The sequence below is a fragment of the Strongyloides ratti genome, scaffold srae_chrx_scaffold0000002, assembly GCF_001040885.1.
Source record: "Strongyloides ratti genome assembly S_ratti_ED321, scaffold srae_chrx_scaffold0000002".
Taxonomy (NCBI): domain Eukaryota; kingdom Metazoa; phylum Nematoda; class Chromadorea; order Rhabditida; family Strongyloididae; genus Strongyloides; species Strongyloides ratti.
Genome location: NW_020171510.1, coordinates 220,012 through 235,744, shown reverse-complemented (window position 1 = coordinate 235,744; position 15,733 = coordinate 220,012). Strand labels below are relative to the sequence as shown.

At 22.3% G+C, this 15,733-nt stretch overlaps 2 protein-coding genes across 2 annotated transcripts; one reads left to right on the top strand and one right to left on the bottom strand.

Annotated features, from left to right (window-relative positions):
* Nucleotides 1-189: 189 nt before the first annotated feature.
* SRAE_X000104700 (Hypothetical protein) lies at nt 190-1,800 on the bottom strand (the record flags this gene model as incomplete). The annotated part of the gene is made up of 1 exon (XM_024649140.1): nt 190-1,800. One exon carries the CDS (start codon nt 1,798-1,800, stop codon nt 190-192), a length of 1,611 nt encoding a protein of 536 aa, XP_024498507.1.
* A 3,959-nt stretch (nt 1,801-5,759) lies between these two features.
* SRAE_X000104600 (Epidermal growth factor-like domain and C-type lectin domain and von Willebrand factor, type A domain and MD domain and C-type lectin-like domain and C-type lectin fold domain-containing protein) lies at nt 5,760-12,251 on the top strand (the record flags this gene model as incomplete). Its single annotated transcript, XM_024649029.1, has 2 exons — nt 5,760-6,009; nt 6,052-12,251. The coding sequence occupies 2 exons, from the start codon at nt 5,760-5,762 to the stop codon at nt 12,249-12,251; spliced, it is 6,450 nt and encodes a 2,149-aa protein (XP_024498506.1).
* Between the last annotated feature and the right edge of the window lie 3,482 nt (nt 12,252-15,733).

The following is a 15,733-nucleotide window of genomic DNA, read 5'->3' as shown; positions in this document are numbered from 1 at the left end:
TACTCAAAATAATTAAATTCATATGAAATGTTTATTTTTAAAATCTATTTTTATTATAAATAAATTCAAAATCATAATATATTACTAGTTTAACTTATTAATATATAAAATATTCAATCATATTATATTTATTCAAATAATTTTTCTTATTGATTTAAAATAAAAAAATTTATCATAAAAAATTTTTAATTAATAACCTATATCAATTAAATGAGATATTTTTGTTCGATTTCTATAATCATTCATAAATATTATATAATATATTTCATCTTCATCTAAACATCTTAACGTAACATTAAACTTTCTATTCATTAAATCAAAATAATGTTCATTCTTCTTGTTAATTGATAATGTATCATCAGGATAGTAAAAATCTATATCAAAATATAAAAACATAACTGTTTCAATCCATGATGGTATATTAACTTTTCTTTCACCATTAAATATTACATTTCTTAATGAAGGTAATTGAAAAAGAGCATTTTCAGGAATATAATGGGATAAAATAAATGTTATTGTAGTAAGTGATGAAAATTGTAAAGAAATTTTATTAAATATTTGTATTGGTAAATTATCTGCACTCATTAAATACAATACTTCACTTATTGTTGATGGTAAAATAGATATTATACGTTCCATCATATAATCATATAAATATTTTAAATTTTCACCATATGTATTTTCTTCTAAGTAATGATATCGTCCAAAAGAAATTTTAACATGTATTAAATTTTTTAAATTACATTTATAGTTAAACAATTCATTTATATATATTTTTGATTCTTCCAATGATTTACAATTGTCATATATTACTTTTGGAATTGAATTATCGATACAAATTTTAACATATTCTAATTTATCTAATGTATTTAATATTACTTTCATAGATTTTAAATCATTAATTTCATTAACAAAAATAGCCATTCCTACAGTATTAATCATTAAAGGTATTAATTCTTCTTTAAATTTATTATTATTTGTTTTCAAATGTTCAATCCAATCTATTGGATGATTCATATGAATATTTAAATTAAGAATTTTACTAAAATTTAAAATTTTTAGAACAACATCAATTATAAATTCTTCTTCATCAAATTGAATATCTATAATCATAATATTAATTTTTGATAAAAAGCTTAAAAAATTATATATAAAATCATCAATATTTGATAATGTTTTTAATGAATCACATGAATGTATGTATAGATTTATTTTTTTTAATCTTTCAAAACCACTAAAAACATTTTGATTCAAAAAATTATACTTCATTGAATATTCCATTATTTCTTGTATTTTTAATAAAGAAATTTTTTCTATTTTATTTGATTTTAAATTTTTGTAAATATGAAATATAAAAGAACCATTTGACTTTAAATCATCATCACTTGATAAATATAATTCATTAATATTTGGAAATTTATTGATGACAAACTCAATAAATGGAACATATTTATTTGCTAAATATATTTTATCATCTTCTGAAAGATTCATTGTATTATCATCAATAGTAAATATAATATATTTTGTAATTTCAAAATTTATTTCTTCAACATTTAAAATATTTTTTTTCATTTCTTCTATTGTAATGCTTTCATTCATAAAATAATTTTTACATAATATATCAGAATTTTTGATATCTTCTATATTAGCAATTTGTAAAGTAAAATGATTTGAAAAACGTTTAAATGTTTTATGTATTTCACAATCATTATTATCAACCATATTTAAAGCATTTGTAGAATTTAATAAAGAATCATAATTATTAATCAAATTATGACTATCAGAATTTTCAGAAGTCATAATAATATAATATAAGTATAAAAAAAATATTTATTAACAAAATAAATAGTTTTTTTTATAAAAAATTTATATGTAGAAATAAGGTAAAAAATAACTATTTATATATAAATGACGGCCGTAATGCTTTTTAACAAAAGTACAAAAGTATTACTCATATAATAAAAAAAAAAGTGAATTATTATTGAAATTAATAAAATATATAAAAGACATCAATAACATATTTTTTATATTTTTATTTTACATGATAAAAAAATATTTGAATTATATAAATACTAATAGTTTTATGTTATAAAAAGAGATAGCCATGAATTTAATGTTTTTTTTAATATCAATAAATATACAAACAAGTTTTTATTTTGTATATATTAAATAAAAGTAATGTTATAACAATAAAAAATTAAATTTATTATTTTACAATAAAAATTACTTTTCTGATTAAATAAATAGATTATATATTAATATTTAAAAGAAAAAAAGAAAGTTTAAAATTTAATATTACTATATGAAAAAAAATAAAAATGTTATATTGAAATTATTTAAACATGATATTTTTTAAATTTTTGATTACTTCATTCCTAAAATGTATATATTACTATTTTTTATGATAATCATTAAAATTTGAAAAATATTTTTTTATAGATGATAAAAAAATTTTTATTCTATTGTTTAATAAATAATTTTCAATCTATCATATTAATAAGTTTATTAAATAATGATAAATATAATAGTTTAATTAAATAATGCAAATAATTTTTATTTAATTAGATTGTATTTAAAGAAAAACATAAATGGTCAAATAGATTAACTTCTTAAAATTAATTTTATAAAATTATTCCAAAATAAATTTATAACAAAAACATCTTATTAAAAATGGAGTACAAAACGATCAAAATTATTCAATATTTAAGTATTGTGTATAAAAATAGATATAATTTTTCTAACAAATAAATAATACTAAATAGTTTTAAATAATGTTTTTTTTTATATGAAAATGAATTTTATATATTATTAATAAGTGTTAGTTTATTTAAAATTTGAAATAAATATAATTATTTTTATTAGAAGTGATATTTTTATTAATTTTATATTCAAAAAGCGTCTAGTAGAGTATATATACTTAGAAAATGATTATATGAATAATTTTAGAATTTTGTGATAATTGTAAACATTTATAATTTTTGTGTAATATGTTTAATACTTAAAACGTGTGTTTTTTTACGTATAATTAATAATTGGGTAATTAATTTTTCATTGTTTTACAACTAATTTTAGAAATACAAACAACAGTATTTTATAAAAACTTTCTATTTCTACATTTAAATTCTAATATACATTTGTAGGAGTATTAAATTAACAGTAAGTGTTTTAATAAAGTGAAAGATGGTTTTTTAGAACATAAATTAATAATTATTAATTTTTATTATTAAAATAAATGTTTAAATTATCATGTGGTAAAAAATATTTTTGCAGTTATAATCTATTTACATTTAATGATTGTATATATAAAGATGACTAGATTTTTATGAATTATCCTAAAAGAAAAAAAAAATAAGAAAAAAATTTTTTATTCATGTAACTTTATTTATTTATAAATATTGTTATAAAAGTTTTAATGCTTATTTCAAAATATTAATTTCAATATAAAAATGATTTTAAAATAGAATATGAGTAAGGAAACCAATTTAAATGTCATTTTTTAAAAAAAATTGTTTTTTTTAGAATTGATAATAAATATTCAAATATCTATATTTTAAAAAATAAAATGTAAATTCTATTTTTTTTAAAAATGAGTTAAATAATAATAATATTCTATATAATTTAAAGTGAAAATTATATTTACTTTTTTTTTAGTTATCACACCAAAATAAAAAGCAATAAAAAAATTTTATTTTTATTTTCATATATGATTTTTAAAATTGTTTAAAATTATTAATTCCTATAAAAAAAAAGTAGTACAAAGTTTAGTAGATTACGGTTATCAAAAAATATTATGGAACAAAGCATTGGTTAGTATTTAAAGTTACGATTATTTTTAAATAAGTTGATATTAATTTTATTTTATAAAAAGATGTTTGTTAAATATAAAAAATATTTTAAGCAATAAACTTTGAACTATTATTAGTTTATTGCATTATCATTTTTAAATTATCTTATATTTTTTTTATATTAATTATAAAAAATGGTTTTTTTCATTGTGGAAATAAATTATTAAATAGATTAACAATTTGTTAAACATATTATTTTTGTTGAGTAATAATAAATGATAAAATTTATTTTATAGTTAACATTAAGTGTTTAATAAAAGATAAGAGGTTTCTAAATGTGTTTCTAAAATATTTGTTACTTTGATACAATATAAAAATTAAATTAAATTTTTTTCTATGACTCTGTAAGCTTATACAGTAAATCAAAAAATTAATATATTTCTGAATCTCTAGTATTTTGTTCTTCAAACTTTTCTCTATCTTATAATATAAAAGTTCTCCCGTCAATAGTAATATTTTAAAATATTCGTTTTAAAATTTAATAAAATTAATTCATTTGTTAAAATTATTACTATAATCTTATTTCTAAAAAGAAAACCTTTTTTTAATATATTTTATTTTGCCTTATCATGTTTTTTACATATTCCGTTTTTTAAAAATCTTATAAAATTTTTAAAATTATTCTAAAAATAATTTGATGATTTTTGAATAAAATTCTTGTCAATTTCACTATATTAAAAATATATTTAGAAATAAAATTATTTTTTATTACATAAATTTATGTATTTTTATAAATTTAATATAATTTTTTTGTCATCTGATTTACAATATTTTATTTATTTTTTATTTGTATTAATCATTTTATATTTGTCAATTATAAATATATTTTTAAACTTTAAATTTTATTTTTATTTTTAGATAGTCAAATTAAATTTTAAAATTACAAATAATTGCTATATATGTTTATGTAGAAAGTTTAAAATTAAAAAATTATGTTATTTTTAATTTATTTTATTTAAAATAAAAAAATGAACTTTTTTAGCTTTGTTATGATAGGTTTATTTATTGTCTAAATCTGTTGATTATTACATACAATTTTTTTCTAATAGTAATAATCTAAATACATTTTAAATATTTTTATAAAATAAATAATTTTTTTCTGTGTTAAATAAATTTAAGATAATGTAACAATAATGACTTTATATTGTAAAAAAAATTTGTACATTTAAAATTATAATATCAATTTATAGTCAAGATTTATTGTAAGTTTCTTTTTTTCTAAAATATCTTTTTACGACCATACTTTTTTGATATAGAAATTTTGTTATCAATTTAGTTTTGATACATCAGGATGAATATTTTTAAAAATAAAGTTGCATTTGTTTCTTTCATTCTATAAAATTTTATAGCCATTTGTAAAATTTTTATATTTTAACAAATGAAAATGTTAATCAAAAATTATCGTAATAAAAATTTTAGTATCAAAACGGAAATTGAAAAAAGATAAGTACAGAAAGAAATTTTTATGAAATAACATTTTTATTATACCTAGAGATAAGTAATCTTAAGAACGTTTTTTTTAAATAAAAATATTTGTAAAAAATTCAAATCTTTTGATATGTTATAAATTCATTGTTAATTCAAAATTGAAATTATAGTTTTAGATAAAAAAATTTTAAGTTATTATAAATTATAACCATATTAAAAGATTAAACAGTTTTATATAATGTAATTAACGCTTAACAATGTTTTTGATAAATTTTATTGCCTCTTATCACACCAAAGTACTGATTGTAATAACTGTATTTCAAGTAATTTATACTGTCGTAAATTAATAAACACAAAATGATAATAATTTTTACGACTTACTATCAATGCATTAACAATAATTGTTAATTCATGGTAATAAAGTTTTCAAAAACTAATATAAAAGAAAATAATTTTTTTATTTTTGTCATACAATATCTCATTAAAATGAAAATCATTTTACTTTTTCTGAGTATTGTTGTAGTACTACTACACGCAAAACAATTATTTCCACGAATCTATGATAATGATTTAAAACATAGTGCTGAATTAAAAAAATTTCATCATACTTGGAGCGTCGACAAAGGAGTTTCTTTGAATGATAATTTATTTAATTCAAAAGAATTTGCTCACTATGATGGTGTCTCTATTCCCCAACAATATTTTACAACAGGATGTAATGTTCCAGGATATACAGGTATAATTTAATTTTTTTTTTTATCTTATTATATTATTAAAGGTGCTCATTGTGAATTTCCAATTTGTGATATGCCAAGTAAACCTGATTTTAATGGTGCTCCTGAAAATGTAATGATTGATTTTGCTTTATATCCAACATGTAATCAAACAATGCCACTTTTCATTGATGACCATATGTTTCAATTTTCAATTGAAATTCAAACATCAGGATCATATAATCCATTTGCTACTTTATTTAATGCTACAGGATACCCTGTAGTTCCAACAAATTTTGATAATTCTGATCCAAATAGATTGATATTAGTTTATGATAGACAACCATCAGGTATTTATCAAATATATCCAGAATCAGATGTTCCAAGTACAGGATGTTATGTTCAAGTTTATGGTGTTTCTCAAATGAATATTTACTTAGGTTTTGTTCAATATACAGGAAATAATAGAGATCCAGAAAGAAGTGATTTTCCTAGAAAAAATGTTAATCTCAATACTTTAAATCTTATTACAGCTCATCCACATAATTTAGAGTCACCAGGTTCTATTGCTGCCATAACAATTTATCAATCTTATAATATGCTTTCACATCCTCAACCAATGAATCTTAGATATGGTTGTAACTATGAATATTATTTAAATGCTTTACATTGTTCACAAACAGGAGATTATTTCGCAAAAATTGATGGGTATGATTTCTTTGGAAATAGTTTTAGAAGAGTTGTTAATTTTAAATGTGAAATTGATCCAAATCCCGTACCTACTACAACAACAACTATATCTCCACCTGTTACTGCTTGTAAAAATAATGGAACAATTATAAGTAATGGAAATTCCTCATATTGTTATTGTAAAGGTCTCTATACTGGAAATGATTGTAGTCAGACAATTTGTTTGAATGGTGGAACAGCTTTAGGCAATGGACTTTGTATGTGTCAAGCAGGATATACAGGTGATCAATGTCAAGATATTCGTTGTACTGATGATTCTGGATTTAATTTCCCTAAAGATTACTCAGTACCAGTATTTGTTATTCGTGCTAGAAGTCAATTAAGTACAATTGTTAATCAAATTAATACAAAGTTAGGAGTTTTAGCTGATAAATTCCAGTCTGATCCAAAAGCATTTCAAAATTTTGGTTTAGTTACTTTTAATAATAATGGTTCTACATTTGATGGTCAATATTATACTTCAATTGAAGATCTAAAAGCAGCTTTATTAAACATAGCCAATACTCAAGATAATTCTGGTGATTGTATGGATACAACGTTTTCAGCTATGAATTATGCTTTCAATAGATTTATTATGGGAAATCGTTCACCAATGTATGTCTTCACAGATGCTCTCCCATCTGATCCAGAATATTTACAAAATGTTATAGAATTTAATTCTTTTATTCTTTCTCCAATTTATATTTTCCAACTTGAACCAACTAATACACAATGTCAATCTCTTGATTTATTCACACCAGCATGGAATGCTTTGCAATCTGTTTCAGCCAGATCATCTGGTAATCTTTTCTGGATTGGAAGTAACCAATATAGTAATGTTGGAGATCTTTTCTATGCTCATATGTATAATACATATTATGGAAGTGATCTTATGCTTGCAGATGATGCTGATGAATGTCTTAATCAACAAAAATATAGTACTGTTTCAATTGATTCTGCTTTTGAAAGACTTGTTATTGTTGCTTCTGGAAAAGAATTAGATCTTATTCTTACATCTCCTGAAGGTAAATTTGTTCAACCAAACGTAGCTATTTCATTGAATTTTACAAGTATATGGTTGTTGGATGGCCTTCAAACTGGTCAATGGCAAATTAATCTCGTTTCTGGAGATCCAAAATTCCGTTGTTCTATTAGAGCTTATTCTGCTGTTGCACCAGAAAGAGCTAGTATGATGCCACAAAGAAAGTTATACTGGGGATGGACAACTGGTCTTAATTATGATGCACCTTTAAGACAACCACTTGCTGGTATTGAAAATAGCATGGTATTACATATAGATGGTGCTAGAATAGCAGAAAGACATAGACTTTCTGCTGAAATTGCTATTTATGAACGTCATGATACTGGAAAAGTTCTTAGTTTTGCTGCAAATGGTCTTTGGAGAGATGAATGTCAATTTGAAATTTATTTCCCAAAATATACTTGTCATCATAGAGATGAAACATTATACTTTACTGTATTTTTCCGTGACGATAATGATTTTATGATTCAAAGAGCTGGTGCTATGTATTGTGCTGCCTTCCGTCCAACACAAGTTCCACCAGGTACATGTCAAAATGGTGGATTTTCATTAAACAATACATGTATTTGTCCACCAATGTATACAGGATCAGTTTGTGAAACACCAGTATGTTATAATGGTGGAACTCCTCAAAGAGATTTTTGTGCATGCGTACCAGGTTTTGAAGGTACATTCTGTGAATTTAGTACATGTATTGCTACAAATCCAGAGAATGATTTTGGTGCATCAAATAAATCTATGGTATTTATTCTTGATGTTTCAAATAATAATGCACAAGTTTTACAACAACTTCAAACCTATATGACTGAAATGCTTAGAGATATTGCTTCAACAGGAAGATTTTGGATTAATGAATTTAATGTGCTCGGTTATGATCAAAGAAAAACATATCATCTTGGAAATGGTAAAAGACATCAAATAGATGCTATTGCTACTGCATTTAGTCAAGCGTATAATATTTCTCTTCAAAATACTGCAAATTGTGATACAGTTAGATTTTGGGAAACATTAGAAACTGCTATTTACCTTTCAACAAACTATGGTTATATTTTTAATTTCCAAACATCACCACCTTATGAATCAGTTCCTGAAATAATAACACGTACTTCAGATTTCATGGCTTCTAAAGGAGTTCAACTTAACTCTTTCATAGCTTCAACTGCTAAAAATGTTTATGCATGTAATTCTAATAGTGATACATTTAAAAATGTTAAACTTGTTTCTGAAAGTACAGAAGGTGATGCTTTTGATATTGACCCAAAGAATTTCCAAAATATTTTGACTTTAATACCAACATTTTATAGATCTGGTGTTATTTACAAAAAAGTCATGAATGATTGTACTTCTGGTTGTTATCTTTATTATCCATTAGATTCACATACCCAAAATTCACAACTTTTTATTAATGGTGCTCCAGGTCAAATTTCAACACAAATATTTATGCCAAATTTAACATCACTTACTAATATGCCATATCTTTTACAAGATACAACCACCGGTTGGAGTATAATCGAAATGAGAAGAGCATGTCCTTCTGGTTGGAATGATCTTGGATCACAATATTGTTATACAAGTGTTTCTACTCCTATGTCATGGACAGATGCTAAAACTTATTGTCAAAATAATAATGGATTTTTAATTGATGACTTATCACCATTGAAAAATAAATTCCTTATGAATCAAAATATTGGTTCATTTTGGATTGGGCTCAATGATTTACAAGTTTTAGGAAGTTATCAATGGGATAGAGGTGTTTTAGAACCACAAGTTTTAGCACCAAATGATTTTACAAATTGGGCTATGGGTGTTAATTTAACTAATCCATCGCAAAGATGTGCATATATGTCTCAAGCATGGTATCTTGATGATTGTACTACTAAAAAACAATTTATGTGCCAATCCCATAAATTCATGGATTCATTTGATCCAAATCCAAGTGAAGAAAGAGTTCTTCCACCAGGAAAATGGAGTGCTATAATTACAAGTCCAGGAAAAACTATTGTACAAATTAAATCACAATCAAAAATTCAATTGGTTGCTGGATATTCTACAAATGTTCATGATGATTTTCCATCACCAAATCCACAATCTGGTACATCACAAAATATGATGTTTGCTCATATTACTTCTATGGGATCAATTGCTAGAACAACAGCATTAGTTAATACTCAAATTTACGATTTTTACAATGGAACAATGTACGCTGCTGCCAACTTCCAATTAAGAATAAAATGTGCATATCAATTTGTGTCTGAACCATTTGCTTGTCCAAATTCTCAAGCTGTAAATAATGGATTTTCTTCTCTTAGTAATGGTTTTGATGAATATGGATTTACATTCCAAAGAATGAAAGCTGCTCATTGTGTTAATGCTCTTACTTCATGTAGCAATGGTGGAATTTTATATGATGGTTTGTGCGTTTGTAATGAATATTGGACTGGACAATTATGTGATCAACCAATTTGTGTAAATAATGGAACATTATCTGAAGATAGAAAATCATGTAACTGTCCAGTTGGATTTGAAGGTATTGCTTGTGAAAGAGAAGTATGTACATCAAATTCTCCAGACCACACAAATCAATATGGTAAATCATTTGTTCTTGTAATTGAAAACACCAGTTTTAATATTAAAGCTATTAAACAAATTCAATCAACTTTACCAACAACTTTATCTTCCGTAAAACAAGGATGGTTTACTCAATATGTTATTGTAGTTGTTGATTCATTTAACAAGCCATATCTCAAAATTTCAACTACTATTAATGATTTTAAGGCTGCTCTTATTGATGTTATACCTTCAGATTCAACTACTGCATGTGATATTCCATTATTTAATGCTATGACTATGGCATTACATCAAGTAAATTCTGCAAAGAGTATATTCTACACAGTTTCACGTGCTATGCCATCAGATTTAAATCTTGAAATAGCATTTGCAACACTTGTTGCTCAAAAACAACCACAATTTTATTATCATGCCATAACAGGAGATTCTGGATGTAATGTTGATTTTACTTATCCTATTACTAACAGATTACAAAAATACACTATTGCATCAGGCGGTAACTTCATTGCTACAACTGGAGCTACAGCTGGAAGTTTGATGTCAGTTTATATTCCTCCAATGTTTTCTGGTGGTGTATTAAGAAATCCAACATTAATGACTGGAACATGTAACTCTTCAAATTTGGTATACTTCCATATTGATTCAGCTGTTACCGATGTTTTTATTACAATGTATTCAACATATCAATCAGCTTCTGTTATTTCACCATCAGGTCAAATTGAAGTACTTAAAGTAGTTTACAAAGATACTAATATAACATCAGGACCTAAATTATATGTTTATCAAGTTTCTTCTATTGTTGAATTTGGTATTTACACACTTAGTATGAATGGTGTTGGTACATGTTATGTTCAAGTAAAATCAACTGGTGGAGCTGAGATATATGTTGGTTATGTTCCAACACCATCTTCAACAAATTATATTGGATCACATTTGGATAATAGTACTTCTACACCATTAAATGATTACAATATAATTGTTGGTAAAGTTATTAACGATCGTGCTGTAATTAAATATGCTGAAATTCTTGATACATATACAAATGAATTACAATATATTAAATTTTATAGACGTTCAAATTGTACACATAATTTGTATTCTGATCCATTCAAATGTTCTACCGGTACATTATTAATCAAGTACTTTGGTAACGATATTTCTGGAACGCCTTTTACACGTGATAGTTTTACACTTTGTCTTCAAAATGGTATTCCAACGCCATCTATACCTACAATAATTCCACCAATCAATACAACAACTCCAATAAGTTCAATGACAACAACAACAACAACAACTCCAACTCCATCTAGTTTGAAGACAGATGTAGCAAATGTTTATTTAATAATTGATACTTCTAGTGCTGTTCCAAGTTCAAGTTATGCTGTAATATTTTCTAATTTTATAGCAAGCATTTTTGTTCAATATAATATTAATCCAAAATATATTAATATTGCACTTTCAGGTTCACCAGGTGACAATAATATATGGTTAACAAATCCAACTTTCAATACTTATACATCATTAGGTATGCTTAAAAATATTATTAATTCAACATACTATCCAATTGATGGACCACAATCATCAGGACAAAGTCAGTTGTCACAAATTTTAGGTCAAGCTACAAATAACAACTTTTTAAGTACTGGATATACATCAGGATCTATTCCTCATCTTATTTTTTACATTACGACATCTTCAACACCAAATTCAGATGCTATTAATGTTGGTCAAACAATTATTAATTCAAAAACTTTCCAAATTATTTCAATTGCATATGGAAATAATTTAGGAAATGTTAATAGTTTAAGTTCAATGTCAAATTGTGTATACAACCCAATGATAATGAATGACTTAAATACTTTAGCTGGAACTATATCAAATAAGATAAGTAATGCATATAATAACAACGGTATATATGTTTGTTAAAAATATGTACCATAGAAACAATTGTTTTAAAAATTAATAAATTTTTATTATAAATATGTTATATTTTATATAAATATTTTTTTTGATAATATTTTGTAGAATATAAAGAAAATATTCTTTATTTATTTTTTTAACAAAATTATATTCCTCCAATAATTTTTGGTAAATAATAAAATGTAAATGTGAGAAATATTAAAATAAAAAAATTTTTAAGCAATTAAAGTTATACATAATAAAAAAAAGAAGACTTCACTATTGAAATTAAAAATTAAAAAAAGTGACTATAATTCAGTAAATTGTGTAAAATTAAACTTAGCCAATTTTTAAAAAGATTTTTTTAAATCTAAATAAATTTAAATATATTAAAATAAAAATTTATGAATGTGTACAAAATTTAAGATAAACAATAAATTTTAAGATATATTTTAAAACAGAACGTTTTTGTGATATAAAATTGTTCTCAAAATATTATTTCAAATATCATTAGGTATATGATTTTTTTTGTCAATTTTTATATTTAAAAAGTTGATTGAGAAATAAAAATCTTTAAAAATATATTAATTATAAAAAAATTTTATTTTCCTAACGTTCTAAATCGTGATGTAATAAATGAAAAAATTCTTTTCCAACATTATATTTTAAAAACATATCACTAAATTCATTTTCCAATCTTCTTTTCAAATAGAAACAATGTGTCATCTTTGTTTAAATTTGTCTAACATAGGTTAATTATTTTTTAATTACTAAAAAGTTTATCTATCTATTTTCTATAATTAATTTTAAATATGTTTTGGTATTTATTTCTGTAGCGCAAGTAAAATACTTTTTCTTATTTGAACTTCATTGAAATTTATTTGTAATCATCAATCTTCTATTAATTTGCTTTTTTTTAAATATAGATATTTATTTTTTAGTTTACATTAAGGATGTTAATATTATTCAACTTAAAAAAATTTGTATAAAATATTTTAGATTTTCTAATAATACATCATAGCAATTTAAATTACTTAAAATGTTTACTTATTTGGATAATATTAGACGTTGTCAACTCGTCTTCTGTTCTGGATCGCTTATAGAAGAACCAATTAAAAAAAAAGCAATATCAAGGGTATAAAAAATTATACAGTACTAAGATTGTGCTCGTTTAAAGCCAACTCCATAATAATGAGCATAAGAAAAGAAAACTTGTTAGACATTTTGGAGTACATAGACCCAATTGAAAGGCTGAAAATTTTGAAAAAAAATTATTTCTCCAGAAATGGTTTCAAGATTGTGGTTATCGTAAGAACTGTAGACAAAATCAATGTATGTGCAAAAGTTTATAGAAAGCACAGATTTCTTACAACTACCTACCATTCATTGTTGAAAAAAGCCAATCTAGAGAATAATTTGAATCGAACGACAACGTTACTTTTATTGCAACATCTGGAAACTTGATTGGAATTGATTTATCTTGCTGTAGTTGTCTGATACATCACGCACTTCTTACTAATATATCAGACAACTACCAAGATATAGGAAGATTAAACAGGGATAGAAGCATTTCTTTTTCATTGCTTTATTGCATTACATCAACAATAATGTCTTTGAAAAAAATAGTAAGCACTTCTTGTTGAAATTCTTCAATAAAATGGAAAAAATAAGCAACTCCCGCATTTGAAATAAGCAGTATTTTTGACTCGGAAGGACCATCGTGTATGCAACAATCTAGTTTGGTTTCAAATTTACAGACCGAAAGTGTAAAAACTTTTTTATATAACAAAATTTTAAAATTTTATTATTTAAATGTCAATAAATTAAATATTTATTTTTTTTAAAATACATCAATTACAATAAAAATGATTAATTTAAAAAGATAATAAATAAAAAAAACACTAGTTAAGTGATCTTTTTTATTTATAAAATTTTTAGAATTATAAAAAATTATTAAATGCTTAAGCACATTTACTCTTAAATTTATTAAGCAATATAATTTAGAAATTTTATATATAAAATTATTTTTAAATATTCTATTCTACAAATCCAAAATATCAGAATAAACTTTTCAGCAAAAAAAAATATATAAAAATCAGTTTTAACAATGAAAATAACAAAATAAGAAAATTGTCTTATAACACCTTTCATAATATTTATTAAAACTTCATCTCAACAATAATGAATATTTTTAAGAATATCATTATTTATAGATACCCGTCTATGTTTATTTTTTTTTCTTTATAAATTTGTATATTAATAAAAAAAATATTGTTTAAAATGTAAATTTTCATTAGTAAATACATTATTCAAAATTCTCTTAGCAATAAAGTCAACATTTATGTTTTAATTTTTATTCAATTTATATACATGTAAAAATTTTTAGTCTTGTTTAAATCATCTGATATATTCTATAAAAATAATTCCATAAAATTAAAGTTATTATATACTATTCTCACAAGATAATTTTTCTGTATTTATACATATATTATTGTACTTTAACATTTATTAATTTCAATAAAATAAGATAATGCTGTAATTTTCAAACACATTTAACAAACATATTCTTTTTAATAATATATATGTAACACAAAAAATTAGTTATTAACTGAATTTAAAACTTAATGATATTTGCTTTATATTTAAAATACTTTTAAAAATTTTTGTGTAATGTATTTGTTTTATAAATAATTAAACTAATGTTTTTATTTTAAAAATTGGTATATTAAAATAAAAAGAAATTTGAAATTTGTATCTAAAAATTAGAAATGGGTTTATACTAGTGTTTAAATATTGAGTTTTTAGATAAAACAAATTTTAATCAATATTTTAAAATACTTTTCTTTTACATTTTAATCTTTAACAATATTTAATAATAATAAGTTAATTATACTCAATCCATTATTATCACAGATTTATTAAAAAATAATTTTATTATACATAAAAAATTCCAAAATAAAAACTTTGTATATATTTCATAGAACATTTCCAAATAAAATTTTAAAAAAGTTAACTTAAATATTTAAATTTTTTTTTCATTTAAATCTTTTTAAAATTTAAGAAAAATCATTTTTATCAAAACAATAAAACCTACTGCATTTGCTAAAATATATTTAATACTATGATTCATTATTCCAATTTAACCTTGAATACTTTACCAAAATTATTGGGTTATAAAATAAGATAATTTTTTTTGACAAATATTTTACATTTATATTTAAGAGTATAGTTTTTATATAATATGTAACGTTACATATAATCGTTTGCAAAAATCAAAAATATTAATTTTAAAATATGTAATAATATTTAAAAATTGTATATCTTACAAATGCATTATTTACAGAAATACAAGATGGTCACAGTTACTATAATACTTTTTAATAACATTATAGTTTAAAATACGTAATATTGAAATTTTAAATTACTTTATTGATTCTAATACTGTTAATAAAAAAAATTAAAATCTTGAAAAAATTTTAAGATCAATTCAAATTATTATAATAAACTTC